At 44.0% G+C, this 14,569-nt stretch overlaps 1 protein-coding gene across 1 annotated transcript in view; it reads left to right on the top strand.

Moving 5' to 3' along the window:
• The window catches only part of ESCO1 (establishment of sister chromatid cohesion N-acetyltransferase 1), a 644,577-nt gene that overhangs the window by 257,544 nt on the left and 372,464 nt on the right, over window positions 1-14,569 (top strand). The window contains exon 4 of the mRNA XM_069620888.1: window positions 14,188-14,254. Coding sequence (XP_069476989.1) covers window positions 14,188-14,254 — 67 coding nt within the window. The remainder of the gene's footprint in view (window positions 1-14,187; window positions 14,255-14,569) is intronic.

Genomic DNA, 14,569 nt, shown 5'->3' with positions numbered 1-14,569 from the left:
AATGCTACGGTCACAAGTGGAAGAGGTTCTCTATCTGGTGCCGGGCACAGAAGATCAACCCCCTACGGATTACGGCCCCTCAAGTGCTGCCGTACCTGCTATCGCTGGCAAAGGCTGGGCTAGCCCATGCATCCATTAAGATTCATCTGGCGGCGATCTCCAGATATACCAGAACCACAGGACGGACGTCCCTGTGGTCCCATCTACTGGTAAAAGAGTTTATGAAAGGACTGTTCCGGTCGTTCCCGCCGGTGAAGGCCCTGGCCATGGCGTGGGAACTTAATGTGGTGCTGACCAGGCTCTTGGGGCCCCCATTCGAGCCGATGCACTCTGCACCGATGAAGTTTGTTTCGTGGAAGACTGAATTCCTGGTGGCCATTACCTCCGCACGACGAGTGGGAGAGATCCAGGCCCAATCCTGCAAAGCACCATACTTGACTTTCCATGCCTCGAGGGTGGTGCTTAGGACGCACCTCTCCTTTATGCCCAAGGTGCCTTTGGACATCCATCTTAACGAGCCCCTGGTGTTACCTATTTTCTTCCCGTCTCCTTCGTCGCTGGCCGAGAGGACTTTGCACTCGCTGGATGTGGCTAGAGCGCTGAAGTTCTACGTGGACCGCACGAAGAGTTTTCGGAGGACATCACAGCTATTTGTGAACTTTGGACCTGTGAATCAAGGGAAGGCTCTCTCAAAGTCTTCTATTTCCAGATGGCTCTCTGGCTGCATCTTGCACTGCCACCGGTTGGTTAACCAACCGCTGCCAGGCCGTCCGAGAGCCCATTCGACCAGAGCGATCGCTGCTACTACGCGTTCCTATCTGGTGTGCCCCTGCTGGACATCTGCAGGGCTTCTACGTGGAGGTCAACGCACACCTTCACGAGATTCTACTGCATCGATCGGGATTCTAGGGAGGAGTCCAGGGTCGGCCAAGCAGTGCTGCGCAACCTGTTCGCTTAAGGTGAGCCTGGTGAGGAGGTAAGAGATGCTTAATGTTGAGTTTTTGTATTGCTTAATGTTGAGCCTTTTGCCACCCCCCGTGGTTGTGCATGTGTGTACTGCTATGTATTCTTATAATCATGAGCATGTGAATCCATGTCAGACCCCATGCTGGAGAAGGAACAAGTTACTTACTTGTAACTGTTGTTCTCCAGCATGGGCCTGGCATGGATTCACATGTGAACCCTCCCGCCTACCCCTCTGCGGCTCTTCACTTGGTCATACTGCCACTTCACGTGCTACCAAATCTGAAGATGGCTGCCAGAGGCAGGACTTAGGGAGATGGCAGTCATTGGCTGTGGTCAGTATGAACCAGAGATCAGTGATTGGTTACTACTACGAAAGACAGATCAGAAACGAAACTGATACTGATTTTTCTTTACCGAGGATTCCCAGCCTGACGACGGGAAATATTCATGAGCATGTGAATCCATGCCAGACCCATGCTGGAGAACAACAGTTACAGGTAAGTAACTTGTTCCTTAAGCCTACAGCGCAACAAGAGGTCTCTGTAGTGGGACGATGGAAATTTCCTCAAGTAAGATGGTGGAACATTTAGGGTTTTACGTTCCCAAATGATGTTATGGCATAATTGATTGCCTTGCTTTAGGGTGCCCGTTTCGTCCCAGTGCTATTCCTGCAGGATCTTCTTTGCTTTGTTTGGATTTGTTTTAAGGGTCTCTTCATTTATGTTGTAATGTATTAAGACCATCTGACATTTTGTTTTCCACAATTGGAGAATTTTGTCTCTTTCCTCCAATGATGTTTTAGCCAAGATCTCGAAAGGCGCAGGAGGAGGTTCCAGAATACATTTCCTGTAGAAAGAAATGGTCTTCCATAGGACTGTTGATTTTAGAGATTGAAGTCTTAATTCGTGCCTTATTGTCGAGATTGCCAGACAATTAGGTAGTCTTAAGATCTTTCGCCAGAAAAATGCTTCTACAATGTCCCAGGTTTCCCACCGCAGATTTAGCATGGATTCAGCACCGTATGACAGAATAGCCACCACTTTTTGTTTGTAGAAAGTTAATTTTGGCGTTGTTGAATACTTTCCATATCTTCGGTGTAAGGCTCTTCCCTGATTGGTTAGTTTTAACAGTTTTCTCTGATGAGAGAGTATTGACCATATTCATTTACATTTTTGTTGATTCTTATTCCCAGGTATATCATGGACTCCACTGTATCCAAATGTTGGTTATCAATGGTCAAGACGAAGTTCTTTCTTTTTGGTTTAGGCCCTCTGGATGATTTCATTACTAGGATAACCGATTTCTTTATATTGATCTTCATTTGATTTCTATCCAAGTATTGTTTAAACTCAGAGATGCGTCGTTGCAGACCTACAGCAGTTTGATCAATAAAGAACACATCGTCAGCGTAGAGGATCCAAGCTAATTCCTCGCCATTTATTTTCGGCGGGAAAGCCCGGATCTTGCTCTGGGACTCCGCCATGTCTGCCAGGTACAAAATTAATAGAAATGGAGCTAGAGCACAACCTTGTTTAATTCCTTTAAATGTGCTGATTTTTTCCGTGGTGGTTCCTCCTTTTTTTGTTGTTATTTGGATGGATGTTCCCATATACAGCTCCTGAGTTGCTTCCAGTAGGTCGCCCGGGCAGTTCCAGCTCTTCAGTTTCGCCCAGAGGATACCTCTATTAACTCCATCAAAGGCTTGCTCCAAGTCTATGAGGCCCAAATGCAAATTTGTTTTTTTTTTCTCAAGTGCCCAAAGCTTTAGTAGGTTCAAGATGAATAAGTTCAGGGTAGTGCCGACCCCACTCACAAAGGCTGTTTGCCGCTTATCTAGTAAACCTGCCTGTGTTGCCCATTTTTTCAGGTCTCTTAGGAGGATGGAGGCAAAGATTTTACCTATAGAATCCAGGTGAGCGATAGGCCTATAATTTTTTGGGTCTTCCCGAGCACCTTTCTTAAATATAGGGACTACCAATGCCTCCTTCCATGTTGACGGAATATTTCTATTCTTCTTTATTTGCTCAAAGAGCCGTAGGATACATTTTGCCCATTCTTCTCCATTCTCTTTCAGTAGTTGGTTTGAGATGCCATCTGGCCCGGCAGCTCGTGAGGAGCTAAGCTTTTTAATGATCCCCAAGATGTCCTCATAATCACAGTCAATTTTCCAGGGTGTTTTAGTCTGATTCTGAGGGCATAAACTAGATTCTTCTCCAGCAGTTGATTTGAAGAGATTGGTATAATGTTTATCCCAATTCTCTGTTGAAACCTGCGAGATGGTCAGAGCTGATTGGAAGTCCTCTCCTTTATTGATAATCTCCCATAAGCTACGTGTTTGCTTTTTGCAGCGTTGTTAACATTGTTTCTGCGTCACATTGTGCTCGCCATGTCTTTGAAGCAGACAGCCAGTTTTTGTAAGATTGTTTACAATGCCGGATTTGTTCCTCTTTATTAGGTTGGGCACTTAGTTTTAGACTTCTGAGTAAGGCTCGATGTTCCTTTCTCTTGGCTACCAGATCAGCATTATATTCGTGTTTTCTTATTATGGTGAGATTATTTTTCCCCTTTTGTTGTATTTCAAATTCTTTGAGAAGCCATTTATATTCAACCTCCTCTGCATATTTTTCAACATGATTTTTATAATTGTCCGAGAGTTTGACTATTGTTGGTAGCTTTATTCTCAGACGATTTCTACCCCCTGTTACTTCTAGAAGGGGTTGAGAAGGACCTGTGTCCCTTCCAGAGTCCCAATTTAGTTCAATTTCGAGTAAGGCGTGGTCACTGGTTTTATTCTTCTTTACTCTCATTGCCGTTATCCAGCTAAGAGTATTCTCCGCTACAAAACAGTAGTCTAACACAGCACTGCTAGAACCATTAAACCAAGTTGGGGCTCCTTGTAAGTCTCCTTTCGTCTGACCATTTAAAATTCTTATTTCTCTTATTTCCATTTCCTCCATCCATCTTTTGGCATTCCCCTCTAACGTGGAGTTCAGGTTTAGTTTCCCAGTTGTGTCCAGTAGTTTCAGATTCAAATCTCCACAAAGGAGAATAAGTTGATTTTTTTCCGTTATCATTGATTCGTCAATTTCCAACATATCGGACAAGTAGGTATTAATTACACAGTCCATTTGGCTCCAATAGGTGTTAATTATTAGAATTCCAATTTCATGTAGTTGTGTTTTTTTCTTTAGCCTTAGGATCTCGACATAAGGGTTGGGGGTGTGGTGTCGCAGCATCTTAAGGTCACTTCCTTCTCTTATAAGTGCCAAGAGGCCAGCACGTGGTCTGCCTAATAAACCTTTCTTAGCTGGATTTATGTACACCTCGTAGCCTTCACAGATTGGAAGCCTTCTTCTCCATGATTCCTGCAAGCATACGATATCATACTTCCCCAGGAAGGCACAGTCCCCTGAAAAGAGATTAGAGAAACCCCTGGAGTTCCCTGAGGCTAGAAGGGATTGTCCCCTTTCTGCCTCCTTGCCGGCCTATTGCCTCTTTTTTTCAGATTTTAGGTCACTCTCTCCTTTTTTCTTCTGGTCATGAGCATTACTTCTATTTGCTCTTTCTTTCAGTTTCGACGTTTCCGTCATAGACGTCTGTGGTTTATTTCTTGAGTTTGAATTGTCCACTGTGAATTTCATTTTCTCCCACCGGGAGTCATTCCTGGGCCTATGATCCTCTCTACTTTTGTTCCTGCCATCCTGAGAGGCCTTTTCTCTGTACTTTTGATGTTCTCTGTTCGTATACTGTATTCGTTTAGGGACCGGAGTATAATTGGGAGCTGGGATCCCTTCCTCAGCTTTTCCATAAAACCGCCTTTTTCCCTTGCTATTATTCTCATATCTCGATTCCATATTTTCGCTTTCTGATATATTATAGCCGTAGTTCTTGCTTTCTTTATGAGGAACTTTCGGCACGATTTTTTCGCATTTGTTTCTTGAATTTTCATTTGTTGACTTTCTTCTCCTTCTTTCCAATGGATCGAATTCCGATAGTCTGAAACCTGCTGCAGCTAATCTTTCCCTAGCTTTCCAGATAGTCTTTTATCCTTTGTGAAATAAGATGTAGTATTATCACATCTGGTCTTTTTTCTTCCGGAAATTCAATGATCAGAATGTCATCCGTTGAGATTTTTCTGAGGATTGTCAATTGATTGAAAATGTACATCACATTTTTCCTATTCAGAATTATTTGTTTGGAGTTCTTTGCCGCTCTTTCCAATCTTAGAGTGGGCATCTCTTGTGAGGGCTTTATGCTTCCTGCTGCCTTGTGATACTGTTCATCATTTCGGCCCTTATTAGTGTGTCTTTGCAACTTCCGTTTGTCACTAAGGTCAGCTCTGCTAATCGATCTCGCTGCATGCCGTCTGAGACTACGGCGATCTTCCAATTTTTTCCAGAAGTCCACTTTTGGATTTGAGTAATTTTCTTCCAGATCTTCGCTCCTTGGGCGTTTCCTCAAAGTGTCCTTTTTCTGCAATTTGTTTCTTCTGTTTTTTCAGTGGCTTCTGCTCTTGTTTTTATATTTTTTTCTTGATTTTCATCACTCCTCTGGCATTTCCTTGCATCATTGGTCTTCCTTTCTTCCATTTTACCACTGTTCCTTCTATGTCTTTCCCTTTTTTGCTCGTATTTTGCTTTTTCTTCCTGTTCATAATAGTACAGCTGGTTATCAATGTTCTGCCACTCTGATGGACTTATATTTTGCCAGCGTTCATCCTCCTGATGTTCTTCAATAACTTCAATCAAGTCACTTAGATATCCTTCAGTCTCTGATTTACTGTCTATTTCCAGGGGTGTCTGATTTTTTAAGATTTCCTTTTTGCTGTCAGAAGTTACTATCTTCAATTCCACCCTTGGTTTCTTTGCTGGGTTACTTAGTAGTTCTCTGTCTGGTAATTTAATATTTCTTAGGAAGGCTCTTGAGCCGCATTCCTTCCTCTTCATTACTCGATTATTTTCCCCAATTTATTCTGCAGGCCTTTTGCAGTTGTGTTTCCTCCTGTTGTAGCTACTTGTTTACTTTCTTTTTGAACATCTTGAAATATTTCATAGCTTGGTTTAAGGTTCTCATCATTTTGCACCTTTTCCGTTGATCGTAGAGGATTATTAGACAAGGCGGTTTTGTTTTCCTCATGACCTCTTTTAGGTTTTTTTAGGCCCTTCCCTAGGACAAGTGGTCCTCTTTTCACTGGCCTCTGTGTAATTCCTTCTGATGGTACTGAGGAATGACCTTCTCGTACGCATGTTTCTGCTGTTTCCATTCTATCGTCATCAGGCTTTGCGTTTTTAACCAGCACTTGTTGAATGGATGAATTTTGCCACTTATGGGCTTCCAATATAGCCTCCATTTACGATTGCGTGTCCTTGGAGTCCCTACGAGCCATCTCACTTAGCCTATCCTGCCATTCATTGGACTTTTCTGCTTCCAAGTCCACCCTTTGCTCGAGTCTTTTCAGATACTCCACCGTCTCTAGTGTTTGCTCCCTTGTTTTGGAGTTTACTGCGAGAACTGTTTGCAGAGAATCATTGATGTTTTCATAGAGCTTAATATAAGGAGCAATTGCAATATTTAAAGCTGCCATCACTACATTTTGTATGTGTGCAAGGTCCTCCATTCTCTCTTTACAACATAACTCCCTTATTTTGTCCAGCGAGTTTTCATCAATCTTCATTTACGTATTTTCTTTTGGTCTCTGAATGGAGCCCTCTTTATTCTTATTAGCGAGGTTTTTTGTTGGGGTGGAGGAGGCAATCTCCTTGTCTCTACAGGATCTTTGATTCAGATTCACGGGGAAAGTCTCCACATCGAGTGCGTCTATTTTTTCTTTTATAAATGATGGACTTTTCATTTTTTCCGATGTGATTTTTCCAGTTAGAATCGAAATGTCCTGTATAAGTTTTTCAGCCAGGATTAAGTTACTTTGAGGTGCTGTCTTTGAGCACCTACGTTCCACTCTCTTTTTCCCTGTTAGGATATCTGGTTGCCCCATTAGATTTCTGTCTCCCCACTTGGGAATCTGATTTTGCTCACCTAGCGTGGTATCGTCTAGATATTTTTTGTTTTTACTACCCCAGGTGGGCAGAGATTGTCCAGGGCATTCCTTCTCTGCCCAGAGAGATTCATCGTGCCAAATTTCTAAGTCTTTGGCATTGATCTCGCCTGTACTAGATTCATAGGTCCACCTTCTCTGGGTCCGGGCAAGCAATTGCTCAGGTGCAGTCCTCAACTGCTTTAGCAGCCGATGTTCATGGTTTACAAAAATTGGTGGATCATCAAGTTTTGTTCGAATTTACTGTGTCCTGGTACCTGGAGAATTATCTTTGTTTCCTAATTGTACTTCAACATTTCTATTAATGAGCTCGCTACTTTTCACTTGACCAACCTCTTCTATTAGGGGTTTTTTTTCTACCAGAGGTGAGGGTTCTTTTTCCACGTTATTCTCTACTTCTGAAGTTATTTCGAGAATGGAATAGTCGAGTTCCGATGGCTTTGGGTTCTGTTTTGTCGTCTGAGGAGAGGGTAGCGTCAGATCTGCTCCCCCGCCACCTTGCTCTTTAAGCAGTGCTCTTCTATTATCTGAGCTTCCTCACACAGTTGAGCGTCCAGAGGAAGTAGGCCATCCACTAAGTAGAATGAGTCAGCATAGTCTGACTGTTCTCCAGAGGCAGAGCGGGGAGCTCAGGTTTGGGTGGAGGCAGTGGATTTTATACTTCGGCTAAATTCCGTGTTGGCATAATAGGAGTCTTTTCTGCCATCATGGTGTCCATTCCAGGGCTATCCCCCTGTGCCTCCCTTGTCGGTGTCTGTGGGGAAAAAAACTCGTTTACACCCGCTGTCCCAGGTGTCATATATATCATCTGTGTGGGGTACGGCGGTGAGCACACAGAATCTCCTTCAATAGCTACTTCCGCTCCATGTGATGTGGTAGGTGGCATTACTAGACTTTGTTGCAAATCTTGCAAGAGATTTATTGAGTCTTGTTCTAGCAAAGTTTTATCTTTCTTAAAAGGGAGCTTCAGCTGCTTTAAAAAAGTAGTTTGTTTATCTTTCAAATGGCGTTGTGGTGAAGGTGAGGTATAAATGGCCGTGTGTGGCCAGTCGTTTTCTTACCTGAAGCCTTGTTTTAGCCGCCGTCTCAAGCCCCCGCTCCGTCAGATCACTTATCAGACGACCCATTGAAGCAAGTTGTGCAGCTCCTCCTGTGTTTAGAGCAAGGCCAGGTCTCGCTATGGCAGCCTCTCGTGCCGCCGTGCGGTTACCACCTTCGCAACACAGCGACCCAGCGAACAGCCAAACAGCCAGGTAGATCTGGCACGCCCTTGACTAGCTCGGGCTTTACGCCGCAAGGGCGGCTGTGGTGGCCTTTTCAGCCCGCACTTCCTGGTTGGGCGGGGCTTCAGTCCGCTTTACTTTCCAATGCAGGAAAGTGATTTCACACGCGCTGCCTCCTCCAAAGCGCCTCCAAGAGTGAACTCCGAACAGCCAGGTAGATCTGGCACGCCCTTGACTAGCTCGGGCTTTGTGAGCCAGCAATTGAAATAATGCAATTGAATCCCTCCTGCACTGATGTTTATTGTCACTACATACCAGCAGATCATCCACATAGTGGATGATTGTGGTAGGCACCTGAATATTTCCTAAGTCGGCGTGCAGTATTGAAAATACTTGGACTTTCACAGTACCCTTGAGGAAATCTTGTGTGCTCAAAGTGTTGTTGATGATGCGTAAACGCAGTGATATACCATGAATCAGGATTGAGAAGAACGCATTCTTCAGATCCACCACTGTGAAGTAGGTTGCTATATAGGATTGTCGCCGGATTTGAAACTACCGAAACTCCTTCTGCACCACTTCATTAAGAGGACTTAGATCCTGGATCATCCTCTGACTACACCCTGTTGCTTTCTTGACTGGTTATTTGGCCGTATTACACGGGGACGTGGATGGCACAATGATCCCTTGCTCTAATAGAACCTGAATAGTGCATTTTATCCCTTCCCTTGACAACAGGTACTGCTGCACTCTCTGGAGTACTGCTCCTGACTTCAATGTAATCTGTACTGGGGTCACATCTCTCAGTAACCCAACATCATGTGGATTAATAGTCCATAATTGTGCTGGCACATTTCGCAAGTCCTCCTAAAACAAAATAGACCGGGTCACCACTGCTATAGGGGGGCACTGTACCTTCCTATACTGCACTATGTCACGGGGGTGCCAATTTCCAAAACGATCTCCCCATTTTTTTCACTGTCCTCAAATAACTCCTCCTCAGTCATTTCCTTCAATTGTACTTTCGAGTCTACACATAGTACTGTGTGCCACTCGCAACCGTCCCAATCTGTTCCAATCGGGACTACTCTGGTGTCTGACACTACTACCCCTTGCAAATCTAATGACTATATTGTCCCTGCCACCATCTCGGGTGGCACCATGGGTTGGAAAACAAAATCAGTGGGCACTCGCCAACATTTTGTCGCAATTTGAGGCACTGCTTTTGCGATTAACTTGATACCATAAACAAATATGTCTGGACCATAGGAACCCCACAGACTACTGACTTGCCATTGCATTGATTATTACCGTTGCTCGAGCTATACCCGTCCCTGGAGTGGAACACCCTACCCCGTGATCTGTGAATGGTCTAATTGCATTTAGTTAACTTATTGGGTAGAGATCTGCTCAGTAAACAGGGGAACTCTCTGAATATAACAAGGGGGCTTGTACTACCTTTGCTCCCACTTTTATATCCAGCTCCTCACTGTATGGAACCATAAAAATGGCCCCAGAGAATCCGTGCATGTCAAGAGTTTTACCTGATAATGGAAAGTTCCCCTCCTTAATGCATGATTTAGTTGTACCTGAATCTGCCATAAATATAAATCACTTGTTTCCAATTTCCACCTCCATCAACGTTTCATCTTCAGGGTGTGCGGTTGTCAAGAGGATATGACACGGGACTGCTCTCTGCGTGCTGTCCTTATCAGAATATGCATTCGTCCCATGGAAAAAATTGCCTCCCCCCGCCATTGTAACTCCTTGGAACGTGGTGCCTGTTCCCCCTGTCATCCTGTTAAACTATGTTCCCTCACCCTGCTGCGGTGATTGCCCACGTTGCCCTTGCATCTCAGCCCGATAAGGGAACTTATTTTGACCCCCTTGCCCAAATTGCTAGTGTCTCATTCCTTGAGGCCCTTGGAATCCCTGCCCTGGGGGTGATGGCCCATAATTAAATCGCATCCCAGTCCTGTTCCTGCATTCCCTTGCGAAATGCCTCCATCTCCTGCAATAACAGCACTGTGATGTTCCTAATCCTCCTCCCTGGGGCCCTATCGCCCAAAAGCCTCCTGCTCTTCCTCCTCGAAATCCTCCTCTTCCCCTTGGTGCTCCTTCATACTGCCACTGTGGGTTGGGGTACTGTCCCCTCCACCCCATTGTCCCTGTCCTTCTTGCCCCATAGTGCTGCAATTGTGGCATTCACAGTTTGTTGAGTATCTTCTGTCTTTTCCCCCTGAGCCAGTGCTGTCACTGGTGCATGGACGACAAACTTATTTAGTTTCTTTTCCCCTAGTTTTGCCTCATCAGTTTGCCGCTTCCGGGTGGTCTCCCTGTCCCGCTCCTTGATTCTTTTACAATGGTGGACTATTATACTTTGTATCTCTTCCCACCCTTTGGCTTCAACTCCCAAGATTTGATCTATTGCCTTCTGGACCTCTTTTGGTAATCCCCTCTTTACGATAAAGTAGAAAAATGGTACCGAATGGTCCCATTGCCCTCCTGTCTCAACTCTCCACTTTTCCTGTAACTTAAAAATAAACCTAACTGGGTCCTCATCATCACTCATTGTGCACTGCATTAAAGAATGTAAATCAGGGGTATCTGGGTACATCTTTCGAAGGGCATCCCATTACCCTTGCCCTTACTTCATTAAAGGCTGCTCCATCATGTTCATTATCTGCAAGACTTGACCCCAGGGTACCCAGCCCTTACCCATATGTCCCTAGCCTGGTCCCCAACAATGGTGACCAGTAAACTCTTAAGGTCTCCTAGTGCTAAAACTACCCCTGCTGTTTGTCCTTGAAATTCATAGATCAATTTACTGGCTCTGGCTGTAAACTGAGGGACAGCTTTAATCAAATTATTTTTGTCCATTTGAGGCCATGGCACATACTGCGTTATCCCTACTCCTTTATGTATGAGTCATCTGCATGTCTATTTTGTTTTCTACCCCTTTTAGTATTACTCTGATCTTGTACTACCACCATTTAAATCTGGTCTATTCCTTGGTCTATCCCTTTTCACTGCCTCTTGTAGCAGGGATGGGTTTCTCGCAGCCTCCTCTCCTTGATCTTTCTTGCCCTGCTTCTTCATTATTTCTGCCACCTTGATCTTCCCATTAATTTTCCCTTGCTTGTTCTCCTTGTAGCAGGACTGTCCATACCCTCTCACCATCATCTTTTTCAACACAAACATTTCTTATTTCCCTAGGGTTGAGTCTAACCAAAACAAAAATCTCCTGACTTCCAATCGCCTATTTTCTGCACCGGTACCCTTATTTCTGGCGATACTTCTTCAGGTTCTTGTAACCTAGCTAACCTTTCCCACAATGCTCTTAACTCGTTGTTTATATCCGTTTGTGAACCCACTGAGTACACTATTGCTATGTGCATGTCCGCGCTTGTGGATGGGCTATTTGGAGGTGGAGGTGTAAAAGCTCTTGAGTCCCCGACCTTAGCTGCTAATCCTGTTGTTGGCGCACTCTCTACCACTGGAGGATTATAGACTGGATTTGTATACCCTACTGCAGGTTTAGGCTTTACAGGGTATATCCCCTTACATTGGATCGATTTATCTTCCTGATCTTCCATATCCTCGAGTAATTGCCATAATTTTCTTTTTTGTAATTTTTTCCCCTTCTATTTTGTTGCTAAAAAGATGAAAATATTTTTCTAGCATGTTTCTGGTATGGCAGCGCTGCTCTGGAGCAGGATATCCCCCTTTCCTTTGTTTCCAAACCCCATTGTTCGATATTTGTCCTGTCACAATACAGTGGCAGGGCCCTATGCATGTGTTTTATTGGGGTTTCTTGCCCCATAATGTTGCGCGCGTCCCTAATGCTTCACTTAGACCTAAGTGCTATGCTGCGCACGCTACCGCTTGTTACAAAAAAATACAGTTCAACCCACTTTTCCCCCCACCCCCTTTATTCTTTTCCACTTTGTTTTCACACACACACACCGTGACTCATCGACCTTCCTACCTTTTTTACCACAAAAAAAATGCCAAGAGAAAATATACAAAAATAATTGACTGAAATCCAGGCCCATTCCTTATACTGAGCCACTACTTTTTTTTCCTATGTCCTTGTAGTACCACCTTCCCAGCTTTTTTTATATGCCGAGGATCCCAAATGCTTTTATCGTCATAAAAGAATACAGCGTAGTACTACCTTCTCAACCTATTATGGCAGAGGATCCCTTACCTCTCAGTCTTTATACATTGAGGCTCCCTTTCCTTTCAGTCTATTTACTCTGAGGCTGCCTTTTTCGATTATAAAAAGTAGAAAAACAGAAACATGCGACCATTTCAATACATAATCCACCTCCTATCCAATCTATACCTTAACACATCACCTGAAATCCAATCCAATCTAATCTATACCATAACACATCACCAAAGGTCCTATTCAATCTGTCATTGACTTCGTACTTCATCCATTCACACCAACATACTGTCATACATACATGTCCCCTTGTTATCTCTTACAAGAGTATACTCGCATGTTCGTGTTCCCTTGATTTTTCTTCAGTTACGAAGTCCTATTACTGGCCTATCTTTCCTTCTGGAGCCACACCCTCCTTCAGTGAGCAGAGAGGATTGCTTTTAAAATGGCTCCTATTAAAACCGATCAGGAAACACGTGATTTTTGATTTTGGGGGACCGGGCACTATAGGTTGGCGTGGCTATTTCCTGGTGACAAGGCCTGGGCCTTCGCAAAGTACTGGGGCAAACTGAGATCACGTCGGGAAAGTCACCACTTGTAAGTGTGTCCCTAATTATGTTCACACCAGAATAAATACACCCCTATAGGGAAATAAGGCCAAAAGTCTCTCTTGTAAGGATAACAAGTTTAATCTTACAAAAATGAGGATGGTAGCAAAGGACTATGCTGCCTGAACGGTCGTCTCCTGTCCCTCTACCGCTCCTTCCCAGCCAAAGTGGTCCCAGGCAGGGGTTTATATAGTACTGTCTTGCTGTAGTGACGTCACTGCATACGGCCATGGCTCCATCCCAATCCATCCTTCTTCCATACAAGGGATGCTCCAAAGCCATCCTTTCTTAATTGTCAGCGGTTTCTGTCAGAACATGCTGCTCTACATTTTGCTAGCTTATGCAAGAATACACTGTAGCTCATACGTTCCTTCATTTTGCTACCTATGAATATTTTATATATAAAAACATTTTCCAGTCATTCTCTCCATATTTCACTCATTCTACTCTTGTTTATCTGGGCCCTGTAGGTTCCCCCACCCTTAATACTCATAATATGTCCCATTTCTGCATTTTGTGCACCGAGCATGTAAATCCCAGTTTTAGCCTGCATGGATGCTTGACAGACAGTAGACAGCTGGTGAGTCACTCTGTGCTCTGCCAATGCTAGCGAACACCGCGGAAGCCTGTAGTTCATTTTTAGCACAAGCCACATTCTATCTGGAAGCGAGGGAGTGGGAGTTTGCATCTACCATACTAAGATATTTACCATGCATAGGATCTGACATTTACAAATGTATTCAGCTAATAGTTAATTGTCCCTTTTATATTTAAACAATAACTGCCTTCTTCAGTGCCTGCCCATGTCTGTATGTGATTATATCTGCATGAGAGAGTGTTCCCAGTGCCCCTCCTCTCCCCCCTAGTCCATTATAGCGCCAAAAAGGAGGCTTGCCTAAGAGCTTGGGGGTGCAGGAGCACCCTGGTTCCTTCACAACACTCTATGGAATAACATCCATCACTAGCGCCACCAAAGAAGCCTGAGGACGACCTGGAAAAAGACAGGACACATCCATTCCCATGTATTTCACCTTGTACATGTGAGCTGTGATTCATAATAGTTCACTTGGCGCACACAGGATATACCAGGGGGTACTGGACTGTAATTTGTTCTTTTAATTTCATTCACTGAAGTAAAGTATATTAATGTTTGTGACTTTGTTGTAGGCCCTGTGCAGCCTGTGCTCATGCGCAACTTGCTCACTGATCAAGCATCTGAGAATCCAGAAACAAGGTATGTTGGAAACGCATTTTATTGTCTAATGTGAAATGATTAGGGCAATTTGATTGTTGGATATATCTCTGCTTATTTCCTTCTGGATGCGCAACCTTGCAAGGTCATTGTAAATTGTTTGCTGAACTGAAATAACCTGGTTTATTTTGTATGATGCTTCTTCACGTGAGACTCCAGTGCATTGTCTTGAATGTACATGTGAAAAATGTTTTAATGCAGATATGCAGTACTGAGTCATGAGCATAATTGCATCAGCGCCAGTCATTAGTGTTCTATTATGTTATGCAGCTTTTATACTGCACCAATTGTCATTGT

Source organism: Ambystoma mexicanum, chromosome 5q (assembly GCF_040938575.1).
Source record: "Ambystoma mexicanum isolate Mex_15411 chromosome 5q, UKY_AmexF1_1, whole genome shotgun sequence".
Lineage (NCBI taxonomy): Eukaryota > Metazoa > Chordata > Amphibia > Caudata > Ambystomatidae > Ambystoma > Ambystoma mexicanum.
This window is presented reverse-complemented; position numbering and strand designations above follow the sequence as displayed.